Below are 19,923 nucleotides of genomic sequence, written 5' to 3' on the forward strand. Positions count from 1 at the left end.
AACAATATTGTGGATTCCGAATTTTAATTTTTCCGAAATTTTTTCATTCCGAAATTTTTTTAATCCGAAATTTTGTTTTTCCGAATTTTTCATGTTCCGTTTTCAATATTCCGATTTTCAAACATTCCGAATTTTAAATATTCCGAATATTTACGATTCCGAATATTTATCATTCCGAAATCTGAACATGACTCTGAGCTTTCAGATTGCCGTTCTGTTGTCGCATTTTACCGACTGCATATTACGTGCATATTACGCATGTGGGCTCTTAAATTATGTTTTCGTGTAAATTTCTTTCCACATACTTCACATTTCAGTTTGTTACCATTATGCACGACATCAATGTGATTTTTGAGGCGAGACTTTTGCGTATATTTTTTCCCGCATTTGTCACATATGTGGGTGATGCCTTTATGCTTCGACGTGGTGTGTAATTGGAGACCCCATTTAGTTGCGAACGTTTTTCCACATACTTCACATGTAAGTTTGATACCATTATGCACGACATCAATGTGATTTTTGAGGCGACACTTTTGTGTAAATTTTTTCCCGCATTTGTCACATACGTGGGGGGTGATACCTTTATGCTTCGTCGTGATGTGAAATTGGAGATTCCCTTTAGTTGAGAACGTTTTTCCACATACTTCACATGTAAGTTTGATACCATTATGCACCGCATCAATGTGGATTTTTAGATCGTGTTTTTTTGCAATTTTTTTCCCGCATTTGTCACATGTGTGGGTGATGCCTTTATGCTTCGATGTGATGTGACATTGGAGATTTCCTTTAGTTGAGAAAGTCATTCCACATATTTCACATGCAAATGTGATGCCATTGTGCATTGAATCAATGTGAAGTTGGAGATTACCCTTCGTTACATAATTCTTGCCGCACGTATCGCATGCATAGATATTACCATTATGCATCGCATTGATGTGGATTCTAAGATAACTTTTACTTTTGAATTTTGATCCACATACATCACAAGCGTAGTTAATACCTTTATGAATTGTATCTATGTGATGTTTTACACTTGTCTTATAACCAAACGTTTTTCCACATACATTACACGAATGTGTAACACCGTTGTGGGCCAAATCAATTTTCTTTTTCGTACTGTTTGGTTTGCTGAATCCATCATCAACAAATTTTTTCAATTTTTCATCATCGATGTCGGAAAATTCTTTTTTTACAACCACGGATTCTGTTTTAATGATGTTTTGAGTCATATAATCATCACTATTTTTCATGTTTTGCAAGTAATTTTGAGAATAATCGTCCTTTACTACTAATAAGTTTATGTGAGGCTTTTCGTCTCTACACTCGAATTCAATTTCCAGATCTTTCAATTCAGATTCATAATATCTGTCCCGTTCTTGGAGCTTACAGGTCTATAGAAAAATCAGTTGTGCGTAAAGTTTCATGACAAATAAATGAAATACCAGTTACATTTAAATATTAAATCTTACAGAATTATCTCGAAATCTGGAGGACTGAACATTTTTCCTATTGGGTTCCTTGTCAATCGTTTCAAAATCATTATTTTCTGTAAGCGACACCTCAATAGGTTCCTCCTTTATTCTAAAATCATTCAGTTAAAATTATGGTATAATATTTTTATCTGTTTTTTTTTAGTTCATTATTACCTGATGGCACCGTTGAATAAACCGTTAGATTCCATCTTATTCTCCAAGAGTTTAGTTTACGACTAATTGTACCGTATTAATTTGAAACTCATTCAAATTGGATTTAATAATAATTACGAATCATGCTTTCAAAATTTATAAACACAACGAAACCAAGTTGTTGATATTATTAAAGAAACCTCTTGCCTAAGTATTATAAATAAACAGCCACATCACGACAAATTTTCAATTCTCATATTTCTATTGTTGAACTATTATGAAATTTCTCTCAAAAACTATTGTGTTTCTCTTAAATTTGGCCTCAGATATTGTGTGTTTTACGGGTCATTCTAGTAACACACTCATCGAAAGCAATGCTCGAAAACGAATCGAAATTCACCTCATCTTTTATTCTCGTACGTGAAACGAAAAAAAAAGTGCTGTATCGACCTAATTACATCGACCATAAGTCACGCTACTGCAATTCGTATCCATCAGATATTTGAAATAAATGTATCGCAAATTATGATCAAGATTTCAAGCGTATATGGGCCTCGCATCGACCCCGCGTTATTACTCGAATCAAACCCACACATCTTCGAATACCGAGGCTCACCCTCGCGCACCATGTACATAAATTTTTGTACCGAGCCGAGCGGCAAAGTATACGCATGCCAATATGCATGCGATACTCGACGCGGGCGTATTTTCGGCGAGGCCTGGCGCGCAGGTGTAGGCGACAAATTTCGATATTGGAATTCGGCGCACAGGTCCTTCTTTTTTTTTTAGGCTCGTTCGGGGGTGGCGCCGCGCGAGCGACTGTATAGTGGTATATTTTTATCTGATCAGGATAGTCCAAAAAAAAAAAAATAATAATAATGACAATAATAACGACGATAGTACTCGTCTACTCCGTCGTAGGAGCGAAGCACGTTATACGAGGGCGTAAATTTTACAGCGCGCAGATGTTTGCATATAGGAAGCGAGTCTATTGTGAGCGCGAAGGAAGAGAAATTCGAGGTTTTTTGGCCTGCACGGCACCACGAGCGGCTTGAAATGATTTCTTTTTTGAATCGAGCGAACGTTTTAATTTCGTTAGGGTGCACAAAAGAAATAACAGCGTCAAGTTGATGTTACGAGTTAATTTTGTTTTCGCTAAAAATATACGATAGTAATGAATCAGTGATGCTTTGCTAATTGCTGCTTTTTAATAGTTGATAAATTTAACAATGAATTATCGAAGTTTCAAATTTCGGCGCTTCGATAATATTTTGAAATTGTATGAAAATACGCGAGAGGGAGTGAGTTCGTCGCGTCGCTCAATGTGTCGAGACGATCGGATGTTATTGTAAACACGAAAATTGAATTCCGCTACTCGATACTCGAATTTTCCGGGCAAAATAAGCCGTGTGTACCGGTGTGTCTAAGTCAACGAGTCGGTCGGTCGCGCGCGCGTGTTCCACCGATCGCCTGCACATCGGTCGGAGTCGGATTTTCAAAAATTTCATCATCTCCGATGAGCAACGATCATCCGAAGGCGCAGGAATCAAGAGAACACCTAAGATTGCGCTGGATGTGGGAGCAAAATCAGCGCCGCGAGCACGAGCGAAGAAAGCGGGAGTTCATGGCGGAATACGAACGAAACAGAGCCGAAAGACTGAGGCAAGGGGGTGAAAATAACGGGAGCGACGATAACAGAGAGAGCCGAGACGAACCCTCTAGGTGCCATCATCGAGAACCGAGCAAGTGCGTGCCTCGTTGAAATTTCTTCTCTCTCGACGAGTCGGTTTTAATTTTTTTTTTTATTTTTTTTTTCACCGCTCAGATCACCGATGGTCAAAGAAAAGCAGCTGAAGTTCACGGTGGAGGCGAGGGAGAGCGATCCGAGTAGGCCTACCGTGAATTACCAAAACGTTGTCATAGAGAGAAGACCCGGTAATTTTTTTTTTTTTAATTTTTATTCTCGAAGACGGTGATAGAGGGCGAATACTTGATGAGATATAGAAGTCAGACAAATCATCAACATTTCAATACAGTTTTCTGAAACTTGCGCTGAACCTTTAGTTCGATGTTCTTAAGGTCGCCATAGAGCCTTTTGAGGAAATATTCAGTACGAGTTTCAGAAAACTAGATTAAAATCTTGATTTTCGGCTGCGTTCTACATCTCCAGGATCGATTGCAGGAGAAGGATCTAGGCCGATTTTCGATCGACCCGAAGTACGTGTCAACGGAGAGTCCTGGTCGAATTTCACAACTCACAGACGGACCAGTAGCGAGAGAGCCTCTTCGTCGTACGCTCCAGCAGAAGAATACCGGACCATCTCCGTAGTCGATCGTAAGTGTATAAAATCGATTCGACCAAAATTTCGAGCCTCCTCGACTCATTCGATTTTTTCTCAGCAGCAGCGGAGAGCTCGGCTGTGTCGGCCCCGCGACGTACCGATCATCGTCGCGAGCCCGCGATATTCGAGCCTGCGTCGTCGTCGTCGTCGTCGTCCATTTGTCGACGCTTCCAAGACATATCGCTGGGCAATCATCATCGCGTTCGAGCCAGAAGTCGAGATGATTCGAGAGTCCCGACGAGCGAGCGCGACGATCATCGACGCGTCCAGCGGAGATCCAGATCGAGCTCGGCGTCCCGACGTCCCGAGTCGCGAAGCATCCACCATTCCAGGTCGCCGTCGCGCTCGAGGACGAGTCAGCACCATCATCGCGCCAGCGACAGGAGGAGGAGGAGCAGGAGCCCCGAACGATCGCATCGTCGTCGTTGCTCTAGCAGGTCGCGATCTAGGTCACCGTCGAGTCGACGCGGGTTGAGCGTTTACGGGCCCCAGATGCCGTATCCGTTCCTCCTGCCGCCGCCGCCCCCGATTTTCCCGATGGGGCCTTTTCCCTATCTACGACCACCACCTCCTCCTACTCCTCCTCTTGCTGCTCCTCCTCGTCATCCAGCGCCTCGGTTCAACGCCGGAAATCCCTATTATCGAGCGCCGTATCGATAAGATTGATTCAGCGATGAATCGCGCTATTATTATTATTATCGTTATGTATAGAACTTACATAAGGCTTAGATTTATGTGACTCCAACGCCCCAAAGTTCGTATTGTCAATTTTAAAATTTGATAATTTTATATATATAAAAAAAAAAACTTTAGAAAACTTTCAAGTTATCGAATGTAACTTTCATACGAAAATAATTATAATTATATAAGGAAAACAATGAAATCGAACGAGTTGGTCCGTAGTTTTAAACAATTACTTCAGACGAATGCATAACATGCATTTTTTGTATTTATATATATACGGGTGCGCGAACCCCGCGAGCGAGTTTGTAAATAAATGCGCGCTTTGCGATACAAACAATTTCTTGACTCTTTGTTTTTTTTTTTTTTTTTTCAAATCGAATTAAGAACAATGCGACATTGCCGCTCGACTGCATCGACTCGGACGTCAAACGTCTCGAGAGAAATCACCGGTGAATCGCGCGTATTATATGCGTTCGTTTGTTTGTTTTATCGCCGCTGCCACAGAAGGATTTCTGCTCGAGTTGCAAAACTGCACACCTCGGGAGCGAATTAAATTAAAAAGGATCTCTTCTACTTGGTCTAATTTTCAAAGCTCCTCGTCGCGGAAGAAGTAAAACAACAACAGCAAAAAAACCTGTACCGCCTCGCGAGGTAACAAAAGCTCGACTCGACTTTCGAGAAAAAGGAGCCGGGAAAAGAATGGAGGCGTGTGCGTAAGTGCGTAAGTGCACCGCCTATTTCAGCGCGAAATAGAGAGAGACAGAGAGAGAGAGAGAGAGAGAGAGAGAGAGAGATTGTGCGACTTTGCGCGATATCAAAACAACGCGGCTGAATTTACGTAAACGTAAATAATGCAAGAGCCGCGAGTAAAGGGTCACGACGACAATGGACCTCTCTGTGTGTGTCGATGCGCGGTACATAGCCGACGCAAGTCAAGCGCGTATAATCGCAACGCAAAGGGCACGCGCGAGACTCGACTATGGGAACTCTGACGTTTTTCCGATCGCACGTGCGTGCGATAATTTAGCATTTAAAACGAGGAAAATCGTAGGAAATAATTTTATATATCCAACATATGCCGAGATCTGACGCAACGATACGTCTAATCGCGCTCGATGCACACGTATACAATGTATCTATATCGCGCATTACCCAATCTACATCGACAAGAACGAGCGCCCATAAAAACTTCGTTAAGATATCGTTATGGAAAAAAAAAAGAAAAACTCGGACTAGGTTAATAACGCATACTTCGTCGCTGGCGGAATTTTAATTTTATAGCGTTGACATTTTTTTTTTTGCGCACTTCTCAGCTACGATCGACGTTGTATCGTTATTGAGAAATGCAAATTGTGGTAAACGAGTGTGTGCTAAGCGTGAGTATACTGTATATGGAAAAAGATACACGAAAAAAATAATTAAATCGGAGTGAAATTTATTTTTTTTTTCTGAAAAAATAGTCATCCTTTCGCTTTTATACAGCGCAATGATAATAATATACATTCTATATGTATATTGTACCACCGCAGCTCTGTACTCGTTTTTATGCTTTTTTTTTCTCTCTCTCGCCAGCTGATCGCGAAGAAAGTTCGCGTCCGCGCCGTACACGCTATCAAAGAGAATACCACCGTTTCATTATAACTCACGCAAGCCGGAGGAGAAAGTTTCTTCAACCTGGCCTGAATACCTCCTCTCTCTCTCTCTATATATATATATATATACTGCGTAAGTCATAAAGAAGTAAAAGACAGTGAAAAAAGAGACAGAGAGAGAGAGAGAAAAAAAATCAGGTGTTGGATAACGCGCGTGTCACAGATTTACATTAGTCCGCCGCGAGCGACGTTCGCCGAAGCACATAGCACGCTACGACGACGACGACGCATCTCTCATCGAAGACATTAGGCTTTTTTTAAATTTCTCTCTGCCATACGGTGTGATCAGTGTCCCATCTATTGCCTCGGTGCAGGTGTCGATGTCATTAAGTGCGTGTGTGTGCAGTAATATTATACCGATCGATTCATCGCTACCGATTAATTTTACGCCTTCGTTCCTTTTTTTCTTTATTACCTCGAGGAAAGTTACATACGAATATAATTGGCCCGTAGAAAGTGAGCGGATCGTGAAAAAAGTGAATAACGTACACAGAAGCGCGGACAGAGACCAGGAGGAGGAGGAGGAGTGCGTGACAGGTGGCCCCGAGCACGCGCGTGCCCGTATATCGAGTGCGTAAACGCGCGCACACGCGAGTTTGTAAACAGCTCGAGGCGATCCGAAGGAGAGGAAAAAAAAGTGCAATTTATTATTTTATTATTATAAAAAAAAATGACGCAGCCGAAGATGCCGGATTATCGGCCGCTGGACGATGCCACGACCGAGGAAATGCTGCGAGACTTCACGGGCGAGAGGACCGGCTGGGTACAGGTCGGCCCGGAGAAATGGTTCTTTCCGCATCGCTACACCGAGCAGGGCCAGGGCTTTTACAATTTCAAGGCCAGGCCGGACGACACCTGGGTACTGTCCTATCCTAGATCAGGTGCGAACGATTATTTTTGTTTTTTTTTTTTTCAATTTACGAAATCACAGCGATTACGATGCGAGCTGGCCACGTGATTGTTGTTGAAAGTTGGACGACGACAAAAAAATGTGCTGACTCTATTTTTTTTTTCAGGCACTACATGGACTCAAGAGCTCGTGTGGCTCGTCGCGAACGACTTGGATTTCGAAACAGCCAAGAGCCGCTTGCTCGCCGAAAGATTTCCATTTTTAGAGTTAGTCTCGTATTCTTTTTTATATATATAATCAAGAGGTCATTCACACGTAAAAAATTATATAATATATACATAACCCGCGCAGATTCAGCATGTTCAATCATCCCGAGCTGACCGAGGAGTTTCTCGAGCGGAACGCCGGCCACGAGGCGAGGCAGGCCCTCGTGCGAGCCGTGACGATACCCGGCTACGAGGTGCTGGACAAGATGCCGGGCCCGCGCTTCATCAAGTCCCACTTTCCGTTCAGCCTGCTGCCCAACATACTGGAGAGCGGCGCCAAGGTCGGACGATCATAACAGAGAATATAGTTGTCGCGATGTATATCGATAATTTTGATTTTGATTTTAGATGGTCTATGTGGCTAGAAATCCAAAGGACGTAGCCGTGTCCTGGTACAATTTGAATAAAGCCTTCAAGACTCAAGGCTACCAGGGAGACTTTGCTAAATTCTGGCGTTACTTCCGCGACGATCTGAGTGAGTGTAGCGCAGCTTTGAAACTCGAAATATTTTAAAAAAGATATATCGTAAGTTATTTCGTGCTTATTTTTGCAGCACCTTGGAGCCCCTACTGGAAACACCTGAATCAGGCATGGTCAAATCGCAATCACAAAAACGTCCTCTTCATCTTCTACGAGCAGATGCAGACGGTAAGCCACCGAAAAAAATTTAAAATCTCACTTCGTAATACAATGATGAATTGTATCGTCGCGCACAGGATCTGGCCGGCGTCATCCGCAAGGTGGCGGACTTTCTCGGCAAGTCCTACAACGCCGAGCAGATCCAGCGTCTGGTCGAGCACCTGGACGTCAAGAGCTTCCGCGACAATCCGATGATCAACGGCCAGGAGCTCAAGGACTGCGGCATCATTAGGCCCGAGGCCGAGTTCGTGCGCAAGGGCAAGAGCGGCGGCTGGCGCGATCACTTCGCGCCCGAGCTCGAGGCCGAGGCCAACGACTGGATCAAGCGCAACCTCGTGGACTTTGAGTTCCCGCTGTCCAACAACAATTGGCTGTGATCCGACGATTTCTTCTTCGTTTGTAAATATAATAATAACAGCGATACCTGACCCCGTTGTGCATAGGATTATTTTACGTTGATTTAATTACCGCATGTAAAAAAAAAAAAAAAAAGGAAATAAATCTTTTCCAGGCGATGCACCTGCGAACAATCGAAGCTCTGCGCGAGCAGGCCTATTGTCGTAACAACAACAACTGTGCTCGATAATAATAATAAAAACTTGGGTGTATAATGCGAAAATACGCACGATCGAGGTTCCCAAGGGAGCATTTATATACATAAAGCAGCTATAAATAGCAAGAAAGTCGGTGCACTTGTGAATTTGTGTATATACGCGTGTGCGTGTGTGTGAATGCGAATCACCGACGATTGAATCGCTCTCGGTTAATAACGAATTCGTATCTAACTTATAAAAAAGAGATGGACCTAAAAGTGAAGCCAATCTATTCGGCCTCTGATTGGTCGACTGACTTTTGACTCGAGTAGAAACGTAGTAAAGTGACATCTACGGTTAAAATAGCAACTTTTTCGAAACTGACAGAAAAATGTACGCGCTCGAAGCGCGCCTGAAAGTTATAACCTCAAAATACGAATGAAAAAATTGACGCGCGCGAAGCGCGTCTTAAACGTCTAGTAATATATAAATGTAATGTAATACGCGATCGTTGGAGCGCGATGATTTTGTAATACCTGCAGTTTAGTGCCTGCACCGACTTTCATCCCATGACATGATTTTATTATACAAGCTATAATGTGAACGTTAATAGTTGATGTTCGTTTTTTTTATTGAGATAAATTTGTATGAAATAAAGGTGACGAGATTTTTATCATTGTATATACCGATCCCACTGTCTCTTTTGTAATCTCCGTAACGCAACCAAAAACGTCAATCGTCGCGATCATGTAGTCTAACAAAAAAAAAGGACGATCGTACTTGACGCGTATTACATTTAATACAATAACGCCGAAATATCCCCAAAATATAATCCCCCGCCTGGCCGCCCCGTTACACGAAGCTGACAAATTCATTCACGTGTCGCGCGTCGAGTGCGTGTCATCGCGCACCGAGGTATTATATTATATTATGTGTATAGGTATGCGTGCGCGCGAAAATTCGGGACTCTTGACAATGTCGTCAAACGTCAACAACCTATATACCATAGTAGTAGTAGTAGTGTTTATGTACGATGAAACGGAGAGAGAGGCCGATTCGGACGGACACACGAGCACGCGCGATATCGTAGTACGCGTGTATGTAGCTCGATGCAGAAAAAGGGTGGACACACGCGGGGAGCAACAGAGAGAGATGCACGCTTAAATGCATATATGTATAAGGTACGCGCAATGCGCATAATGGCCCACCGGATATGAAAAATCATCCCCTGTAATGACGAGACGGCACGTATTATATATACCCCGCGCGTTGGAGAATACAGAGAGAGAGAGTACAGTATCGACGTGACTCCGGACGAGCGTCTGGATATGATCCTCTCTCAATGCGTATAATAATATATAAAAATTTAGACGCCACCCCTGCGTAGACGAAGTATACGTGCGTATACCACCCTTGGCTCGATGATCGTGTCCAGTGCTGCTGCTGCTGCGCGGACGATACGATACGATGACCCCTGGCGAGCTATATATAGCTTCGATGTATAGCTATCGTCATTGTGTCCGCGCGAGACATCGTATGCACGCGCCGATACGCTTCTCTTCTCTTCTTCTTTTTTTTTTTATTCTCGTTGATGAACGCATTATGTAATAATACGCGTACGCGCACGGCTGTCGAAAAAATCGACGCGACCCCCCCGAAACGAACGAGGGCTGGTGCACGTATTACAATGTACGGTTGCATTTACATATCGTATACAGGCGTGTATATATAGAGATACGTGTATGAGAGCTCTTTGTTTCATTCGCGCTTGGATTGATTCGCGAGGCTAATTAATCGATCGTGATTTTTCAAGCGTCTCTCTTTTGGTAAAACATTTATTCCAACTCGTTTTTTCATTATTATCAGCCGAGTTGGTCAAAGAAAAAAAAACAACGGCGTGCTGCGCGCAGTAATACACCCGCGGACATAGATACTTGGACCTCGAAATATTGAGTTCGATTAGTCGCTTCCTTCACTGTGCAATGCAGGTAGTGAAACTGTAGTCACGCGCTGTTATTTGAACAACGTGAAGAAAGCGACAAATCGAACTCAATATTTCGAGGTCCAAGTATCTATGTCCGCGGGTGTACATTGTGTCGTACCAATTAGTGTCGAAGAGAGCTCCCGGATTTATATACGCACCGAAACGACGACGTCTTTTTAAACACCCTCCCATTTATATCTCGACTCGCGGCCCTAAACGATGAATCTCGGCTGCGACGACGACGACGACGACGATGATTCTGCGAATTTGACGCGGCACCGAAACGTTATATCACACATTTTTCGAGGATTGAGTCGTTTCGCGGCTCTCGTCGATCGCAATGAAAACACGCGATTGTCGCGTGTACATACGCCTCTCGTAATTTTAATTGAAACTAACGACGTGCAATAATCGCGTCGACCTATACTCGATGCGATTAGCGAGCTCGTATATCATAAAAATAATTAAATCGTTAAAGCGTCGTCGTCGTCGTCGTCGTGCACTACACGCGCATTATAATATGATGTGCGAGCTGCAGACGAAACATCTACATTTTAATAAATCGCGCTGTACGATGAGATAAATCACTCGATATTACCCTCAGCAGCTCTAGGAATTCGTTCCTTTTTAGCTTTGACAAACGTAACCGGCTCTTCGCGCTCGGCTCTTTGCTCCTTTTTTTTCCTCGCTCTGCATTACTGAGCACTCTGCATCATGGGTGCGAAGCTCTCTCTCGCGCGACATGCGAGCCCGACGCTTTATTTTCGTAGCGGAAACCGCAGTATGTGCCGCTGACTACGTTACACGACGAGATAGAGAGTAGTAGTGAGAGAGAGAAAAAAAGAGGAATCGCAGGCGCACAGAGGCGAACGTCGAGCGCACACGTGTAGCGTTCGTTCGCGTGAACAAAAAAAAAAGCAGGAAGGAAAAAACGGGAGAGCAAAAAAAAGTCATCGAGATTGCGAGGGACGAATCCGTAGCGACGGAATTTCGGTCAAGATTTTACGAGAGAATAATTTCGAAGGCTTTACGACTTCGTCTTACGAGTGCGGAGGAAGAAGAAGAAAAAATAGGTGAAGTAGCGCAAGCTCGTTTGTACGAATAAAATTGAATTGCGCAAACTCGATTTTTAATATCGAAATTTTATTGAATGGAACAACATCGATTCGATGCAGCTTGCAGAGTTGATAGAATTACTTAGTGCGAAATCCTTGCTGGGTTATAAACATATAAGTATTCGAGAGAATCGAGCTGACTTTACTCTCTGTTTTGAGTAAACACGATGTTCCACGTTGAAAATAAAATAAAATAAACTGGATTATATAATAACTGCTGTGCACACGCGGTAAGCTCATCATTTTGTGATCTAATTTGATCGACTAGAAGTGTTTTTTTACTTCCTCTGGATTTTGGGATTATTTTAAAAGTTTCTTGTTGGAAATAAAAATTTTTTCTCTTCAATTTTTTTGAATCTTTTATTGGTTTTTTATAAAGTCGGAGTGAAGAGATTAAAATCTTTCTGCCATCAGTAAAATATTATAAAAGTAGCCGTTTTGATTTTTACTATCTTTCTTAGATGATTTTTCAAGAAAATAATTCGAAAAAAAGTGTAATATTTAGATGGAGTCGAAATAAGCAATAGTTCACTTTTCTCAAAAAATAAATCTATCGTTTCAGCTTACAATTATGAGCTGAGTATATTTGAAGCGTTAATTCACTAACTGCTGTAATTTAAATGCACATTTTCACCGGAGTCATTGAAAAAATGTTAAAAGCTCACAGTCTTTAGTACTCTCAGCTCCACTACATAAATACTATTGAATGTCAAAATACACAGCCCCTGAAACATCGGCAAGCCTCAAGACAATCGCACAAAGTAAACATCAATTAGTACTCGTATCACCAATAGATGTCGTATTCAAATCCACAAGTGAACAATCAAGTTACGCTAGTTAAGTAAGTACTAGTCATAAATGAGCATTTCTTTCCACATTTATCGCATGTGTGTGAGAGTCTTTGAAACATTCCGTTGAATAATGTCCGGTGTAAATCCCGTCGAGGGAAAAAATTGGCCTCGTTCTTAGGCGCTTACTATACTGGCTCAGTTATACCAAAGTTCAATGGGCCTACGGTATAAAGTCGGAATCATAATATTTGCGCCTGGCTCAACGATCCCACAAATCCCGCGAGGATACACATATCGACACTGTGCCACTCGCTCGCTTCGTCGTCGTGGGAAATAGCAACTGGTGGTGGTGGTAGGCCGATCGGGGAAAATCAAATACGAGCGTCATCGAGAAAACTCAGTCTATTATATACCTTTTATCCGCGTAGCAAATTGCTAGATATTGGTTATTTATCGCGTTGTATAATATTTGTATGAAATTTGTCGGGCTCTCCGTATAATTGCTCAATATGCTTGAGAAGAATCGGTGCGTCATTTTTTTCAGGATTAATTTTTTTCGCTGAGATAATCGCCTTAGCAACACACGTATTCATATTCTGAATGAATTTATCTGTTTATATTTATATGAAGTAAAAACTACTCGCGTGTGTACATCGACTGGTGCTACAGCGTCAATTTAAAGCATGTAATAAATGTACCACCCTCAAGTTTCATGTACACGATCGAATCGTGATCTAGGTCGAAATCATCGCACACAATAAATAAATATATTCTCTAACGAGTAACATTGATCTCTAATTAAGCATGCAATCTTCGTGGAACTGCATAAATTCTCGAGAGCGACATTTTTTCTACACGCTTCGCGCGGTACAATCCATATATGCCTACATCAACGTAAAAAGGCTTAAAAGTGTACTTACATACGAGTGTACACGGCTGGCGTGCTCTCACGGGCGTATGTCACTCGCAAAAAAAAAAAGAAAAGAAAAAAAAAGTGAGTTGGGAAAATTCGTATACATACAAGAGGGATCTACACGCGCGCGAGGACGTGTCATATGTGCCCTTACCGTCTGTCCCCGCGCAATTAATGATAATGTCAACTCGTCAACCGTTTCGTACATTATATTATATAGCACGCGCGTCGACGCCGGTTATGTACTGTAATTTTATCAACGTGCGCCACGTATTATAGGTATATATACGTACGAGTTTAGTCGCATTACACGCGAAGCGACGCCGGCGAATTGTAAACGAAATTAAGAGCTGCGCTCCGGCAATGTCCGATCCTTATATACCATATATGTGTATAAGATATAATGCACGCGTCGCATTATCATACTCATTACAATGCTATCTTCGCGGTGGCGTATGTATATGGAGTTGCAGCTTGCGCGCGCGTGGACGCATCCATCCGAGTCTCTCTCGGGCCGTGCATGCGGCAGCTTTTCTTCGTATATAATGAGGCACGCGCGCGTTCGCGTATATACATACGTTTTTCACGGTTGCCTCGATCTGCAGTTGCAAGGAGAAAGCGAATAAATTATCGCCGTGGATGCGCGCGAATGTAATTTTACATTTTATTTCATACATTTGTTGCGCTCGAGCCTCGACGACGCGTCTATGTAGTATGTACGCATGCAGGGATCGTTATTTATTTATTAATCGCTTCGGTGAAAGATCGAGAGCGAGAATCAACGATTAGAATACAATTGTAGTGCCCGAGAGTATGAAAATGAAAGTAGATTTTTTTTTGCAACGCGACGCGTCGATATATGAAAGCCATGGGCACGAGAGCTCGATTGGTCACGCTAAGTATAGTGTACCTAGTCACGTTGGCAAATCGCAAATTTCGTACAAAAGAGACTTTTTTTTTCTTCTTTTCATAAGCTCCAAAAAAAGGTATTATTATAAATGCATCTGCTTCGAGATCGTACGTAAAGTATCGTGAATCGCTACGCGAGAGGGATGATAACACGACGAATCTATCGATTGTCTGGGTATAAAAGTTTAGGGTATATCGGTGATGTATTTATCATCTAACTTGGTAGAAATGGACCGAGGATAAAAAATAATGACCATTTAAAATTTGTTACGACAATGATAATGAAAATGGCAATTAGATTATTTCCAAAAATTAAGACCAATTTTCAACTGCTTTTAATTCGATGATACCACTTCAAGTCTCCACCGCCAGATGGCGAGTACCTTTATTTCTGTAAATCCGCAAGTGGCAAAGTACAAATAAATGTATATTAAGAGTGAGGTTTTCGAAAACTTTGTATATGACGAATCTGGTTCATTCAGACCACCCGTCGAGATCGAGCGACGATTCATCATTACTTCACTTTCGATACCGCTACCTGGCATAATAATACACATAGAGTCGAGCGCGTGCGCGACACGTCATACGGAAACATAGGTGTATACGCGCGACCCGCCAACACACACGTACTCACCCTCGTTTTCCTTATTTCCCGATTTTCGACCCTGCGAATCAATATCGCGACGTCGATTCAATCGATCGAGGCCACATGCGCATGCAAAAATCCTATACCTGTAACGATCACGTACACATTCGGTCACGCAAATAATAATATATTATCGCGGCTGCGAGCTCGCTCGACTATATAAGTGTGTGTGTGTGTCATAGGCATACCTACGCGTATGCAACTGTCGTTGCGGGGGAAAATTTTCGTACACATATATAATATATTTATACGCGTATACGCGTGCTCGATCCCCGATATTCATTATATATTGTAATACAGACTCATCCCCCTTTTTGGCACGGCTAAAGTACTAGTGCGCCGACTCTCGATTCGATAGCGTATATAAAACTGTTTGCACTGTAGTCCGATTTTTTTTCCTCTTTCTTTCTATTTTTTTACGTATAATAGATGTGTAAAGCTAAAAATGTATTATATCCACGGCATGGCATCCACGCGGTGGTGTTTGCATCGTCGCAACAACACACATTACGAGCTGCGGAGCTTTTGCAGTTTTTTGTTTGTCGTTATACGCGTACGTTTCTTTTGATCGATGATCGAAGACTAGTGGCACGTATAGCACCAAATTAAGGTCAATGATTGCGCAAGTATTACGTGGCATGTAAATACGGTACCACCCCATTGTACGAAATTTTGCACTTTATTTACTCTTCCCCCTTTTTTTTATCTTTTTTTCGTAGTCGTCCCATTATTTACACGAACGCATCGCGATTGACACAGACACGAGATTCGAAAAAAAAACGGATCGTCATCGAGGATCGATCGGGAAAAAGTCGGTTATATGTATAAAGTGTATATACGTCGGGCACGCAGTTAATTAAAACCGAATTCGACGATCGCAATGCGGGACCCTATACAACTATTGTACACGTATATTAAGGGACGACGTAATTATAATCGACTCGCGCGCGCAGCAGCATCGGTAGCGGCGCGTGCCTACATATTGTACGTACGATCGACACCAAACTGGTTTTTCTCGATCGCTTATATACTATAACGCAAACGCGCGACGACGGTTACACGCTCGACTAGTTTAAAACAAAAATCCTGTCTCGATCAAAGGAATCGTCGAGGAAGTTGATATTGTAACGAGGAAGAAGAAAAAAAATCGTGTATCGCTCGTTATATACGTACTTACCACCTGTAGCGTAATCGAAAATTAGCAAATCGAGTTCTTTGCAGTCTCTTTGATGCATTAATGAATTAATGTACATTTCATGCGACTGCGACGTTAATAGCGCAATATAATAATAACGGAACGAAACCGCATGCAGTATATAGCTCGAGTAATAATTCTCAATTAACGCGCGAATTTATGTAAGTGGCGACGCGAGCATACACCTAATAATGCTCTTAATAATAATGTATACGCACGCGGCACCTTCTCCGAGATAATCTTTTTTGCGCTCGGTGCCTTTAACTTTTTTTTCTCCTCGCGATATAAAATATTCTTACGTTTTACATTATCGCCAACTGCGCGCGCGTCACGTGTCCAATTAGATGCGACGCAGTGCCGAGTCAAGGGTCTCTCTCTCTCTCTCTCTCGATGCATCTCTAAATAGGCCGCGGCGGCGCGCGTCGCTGCTCGGCCAACGGTATATACTATATACGCGTATAAACTGCAACCCTATATGTGTAGCACTGCGCGCACATACAATGCATATACTGCACCGAACAAGCTGCACTATATATATTACTGCATCGTTAAAATGCATTTCTACCTACTGCGTTTTGGACATAAGGTGCGCGCCGCGCGTATTTCGTGCCCTATACGTAAAATGCGCGTGCACCATACGTATAGTAGTAGTAGGCCTGCCCTGCAGCGCGCGACATGCAGCGACGTGTGTGCGCTATATAATGCACCCCACGCAACCCTTTCCTCTCTCTCTCTCTCTCTCTCTGTCCGAAACGAATGCGTAATTACTTTTCCTCGGCGCGATGCAACTGCCCTCGCGGCGCGCCGGTGTATAGTGCAGCGCCACGTCTCCGACGTATATGTGTGAGTGTGTGCACGACAGGGGGGTTACTTATGTGCGTGTATGTGTGCACGATGCACTCGGCCGATACCGGCGCGTCGCCGCCGTTACGCTGTTGCACACACACGTATACATGCGTAGACGCGCCTGTACAATAAATATACGTACATACGTATGTATAAATTGTATATCTTATATATTATGCATTATGCTGTATGCACTGGCATGATTTTTGCCCCGTAGCTGTTACGTGTATGTATAAAATGTAATGCACGCAGCGAAGCTAGTACACCCATATTGTCATTAACCAGCTTATGCATAGCGAGCGCTATTTTTATTATTTTTTTATTTTATTTTTTTATTTTTTTTGTCAGCTATGGCTATATGGCTCATTGAAACTGCAGTACTAATAACAACGTGACCGAGACCGATCCAAGTGGATTTACGATTATGCGAGATTTAACGATTTGACATTGGTCCATGGGCGAGGATTCGTGACATTTTGACCCCGCGTGTGGGCCGGGGGACAATTTTCTGTTTATTTTAAGACACGATATAATAACGCCGCTGTTTATTTTACAAATCGAGCTCTCGATCGATACAATAACATGGATGCAAAAATGACTGGTACACTCGTACGCGTTACTACGAGTACGCGTGCGCATTTGATAAAGTAACGAAGTAGCCTATGCGCATAATACAATAAAACCTAATATAATGCAAACGAGTAACAAAAAGTGCACATGCACGCGCCGGTATACGCTTAGGACCCAACAAAGCAAAAGCAAAAAAAAAAAAACAACAACTAAATGCACCGGCGGCGCAGCGGCCCCGAGTATATACACACCCTTATGCACATGAATTAGTGACCGACCCCCCCGCCGCCGCCGCCTCTATCGTCATACCGATGTACGTACGTAAGATCCATCCACGCACCGGCGTGGTACGCTCATAAATATGCATGCATCGATTTTTTTCATTCCGGCGCGCTCCTTTTTTTTTTAACTTTTCGTTTATGACGTAGGGGGTGCCTCTTGCGTATGTAGCATAATACGCGCGTAGTAATGCATAGTGACGTTGCATTACTTGTACCGTATATAGTACTATAATACGACGTGTGTACACGTATCACAGGAGGGTGTGCGCCGTGCGTGAGTTCGCATACATGTATAATATATCGGATGCACTGCTCATCGAATCGCATCGTCGTATATATATAGTAGTACTACACGGACTGCATATAATGTAAATGCACTCGGCGCGATAGAATCGCCGCGAGGCGCGCGTGGCTACTGCTACCGACCCGTTGTTGCAATATACGCGCGAAAATATTAACATAAACTTATGTAGATCTGCGTACAGCACGTGGCCCAGCACGTCGCTGGCAATTAGCCGCTGCGATCGTCTTCCAAGACTATATATATACGGTATGCACCCCCTTCGAGGCGCGTCGTCGTTCGGGTCTGCATTAATATACGCGGGAATATTTCATAGATATTTTCGTACGCGCCCAAAATTTAGCCACTTTTACATATTCGCGCGGGTGTTTTTTTTTTTTTTTTTGTTCGTTGGATGGTAGCGAGTAATTGATTGTGATTAGAGAGACTGAAAAATGCCGCGTGACGATTAGATTAAGATCGGCTGCACGTCGGAACGCACGCACCCGCTGGGAGGTATACACACACTTATAGGTCGCAAGTGTCGTGGCACTTTGCTTAGGAATTGGCTAATTGTTTTCTTTCAAGGTGTATTACATACACGTAGGTATCGCGCGTACATATCTGCCTGTTATAAGTATAAATACATAAGTATATAAATGCCTTAGGGGCGCGTTGGAAATTACGGCTTGTTATATACGCGCGGCTAACAATAGAAACGTATATAAGAGACTACTTCCGCTTAATAATGCACAATTATCGCGGTTTAGAAAATCAAAGTCGACCGTCGTGTATAATCTATATCTTTGCCTTCGTCGCGCTTTGGTCGAAGATGATGATGATAGTCGTCGAGACGACGACGTTCGCGAATGAATCTTCATTTTCGGGATTATATAAAACACACGACTCGACGCACGACTATGCACCGTCGGCTCGTTGGGTCAATTACGCGGGCCATGCGTCATTCCCCCCCGCCAATTAGCGCGTCGAGATGCCGCCAGCGAGAAGAAGGCCGAAAAAAGACGCAGACGCGCGGCGGAATACTCTGAAACTTGTGTTTATAGATCATACATAAGATTTCTCACTTGCTTGTAGGGCAATTAAAAAGATGAGTCGACGAGTACGCATTATTTTTTTTTTTTTTTCGTGGGTAAATTTTTTCCCGCGCGCTCGCGCGTGTCAACATTATAATTTTTCAGCCCTCCACCGGTATACATAGAGGCATGTAAAACTATTTTAAGGAGCTCGTATAACACTAAAACGACTAGAGAAAAGACATGCAACGACGGGGGAAATTTTCCGTTTTTTCTCTTCTTCGTCGTCTTCTTCTTCTTCTCCCCCGAACGGCAGACCGTCGAGCTGTATACAACTATACAGCAACAACGAAACGCGTCACGCAGGTTAACTGCACCCTGCGACTTACGACGGCACGCGTGGAAGACCGCGAAATTGATTACGCGAGCGTGGCAGATGTTGAAACGTATACGCGCGTGTAGCTTCATTTTTTTTTTTTTTTATTATTATTATCATGCATCCCACCCGCGAGAGTCTTACGCGTTTACCGAGCCGACCTCGTAAAATATGTTAATTTTTAACCCCTTTCTTTATCGTCGACTCGAGATCTATCGTGCACGAGGTGCATCCGCACGTAGAAGACCCCGTGCGAGTTTACAACGTATCGCACGCGGCTTTCAAAAGCGAGCTATATAATAATTCCAAGACGATAAACCACCGAGCGACTTGTCGTAAATTTCGGAGTAATGAAAAAAAAAGAAACGGCATCTGTTTTTATCATTATTTTT

General features: G+C 42.9%; 3 protein-coding genes across 6 annotated transcripts; 2 read left to right on the forward strand and 1 right to left on the reverse strand.

Moving 5' to 3' along the window:
• Nucleotides 1-163: 163 nt before the first annotated feature.
• On the reverse strand, nucleotides 164-1,751 carry LOC106652670 (gastrula zinc finger protein XlCGF57.1-like). Its single transcript, XM_023458020.1, has 3 exons — nucleotides 1,647-1,751; nucleotides 1,470-1,581; nucleotides 164-1,391 (listed from the first exon to the last, which is right to left on the reverse strand). The coding sequence occupies exons 1-3, from the start codon at nucleotides 1,679-1,681 to the stop codon at nucleotides 228-230; spliced, it is 1,311 nt and encodes a 436-aa protein (XP_023313788.1). The 5' UTR covers nucleotides 1,682-1,751; the 3' UTR covers nucleotides 164-227.
• Nucleotides 1,752-2,992: 1,241 nt separating this feature from the next.
• LOC106652715 (zinc finger CCCH domain-containing protein 18-like) lies at nucleotides 2,993-4,758 on the forward strand. Of its 4 annotated transcripts, none has more exons than XM_014371818.2 (4): nucleotides 2,993-3,371; nucleotides 3,451-3,560; nucleotides 3,796-3,960; nucleotides 4,026-4,758. In XM_014371818.2, exons 1-4 carry the CDS (start codon nucleotides 3,142-3,144, stop codon nucleotides 4,625-4,627), a joined length of 1,107 nt encoding a protein of 368 aa, XP_014227304.1. In that variant the 5' UTR covers nucleotides 2,993-3,141; the 3' UTR covers nucleotides 4,628-4,758. The 4 variants fall into 4 exon arrangements, with proteins under 4 accessions (XP_014227304.1, XP_014227305.1, XP_023313785.1 ...); XM_014371819.2 differs by having other exon boundaries at nucleotides 4,029-4,758; XM_023458017.1 differs by having other exon boundaries at nucleotides 4,032-4,758.
• A 2,079-nt stretch (nucleotides 4,759-6,837) lies between these two features.
• Nucleotides 6,838-8,457, forward strand: LOC106652721 (estrogen sulfotransferase). The gene is made up of 6 exons (XM_014371830.2): nucleotides 6,838-7,184; nucleotides 7,320-7,419; nucleotides 7,505-7,700; nucleotides 7,768-7,894; nucleotides 7,973-8,067; nucleotides 8,136-8,457. The coding sequence occupies exons 1-6, from the start codon at nucleotides 6,974-6,976 to the stop codon at nucleotides 8,433-8,435; spliced, it is 1,029 nt and encodes a 342-aa protein (XP_014227316.1). The 5' UTR covers nucleotides 6,838-6,973; the 3' UTR covers nucleotides 8,436-8,457.
• The last annotated feature ends 11,466 nt before the right edge of the window (nucleotides 8,458-19,923 follow it).

Source organism: Trichogramma pretiosum, unplaced genomic scaffold (genome assembly GCF_000599845.2).
Source record: "Trichogramma pretiosum strain Unisexual culture from Peru unplaced genomic scaffold, Tpre_2.0 scaffold112, whole genome shotgun sequence".
Classification (NCBI taxonomy): domain Eukaryota; kingdom Metazoa; phylum Arthropoda; class Insecta; order Hymenoptera; family Trichogrammatidae; genus Trichogramma; species Trichogramma pretiosum.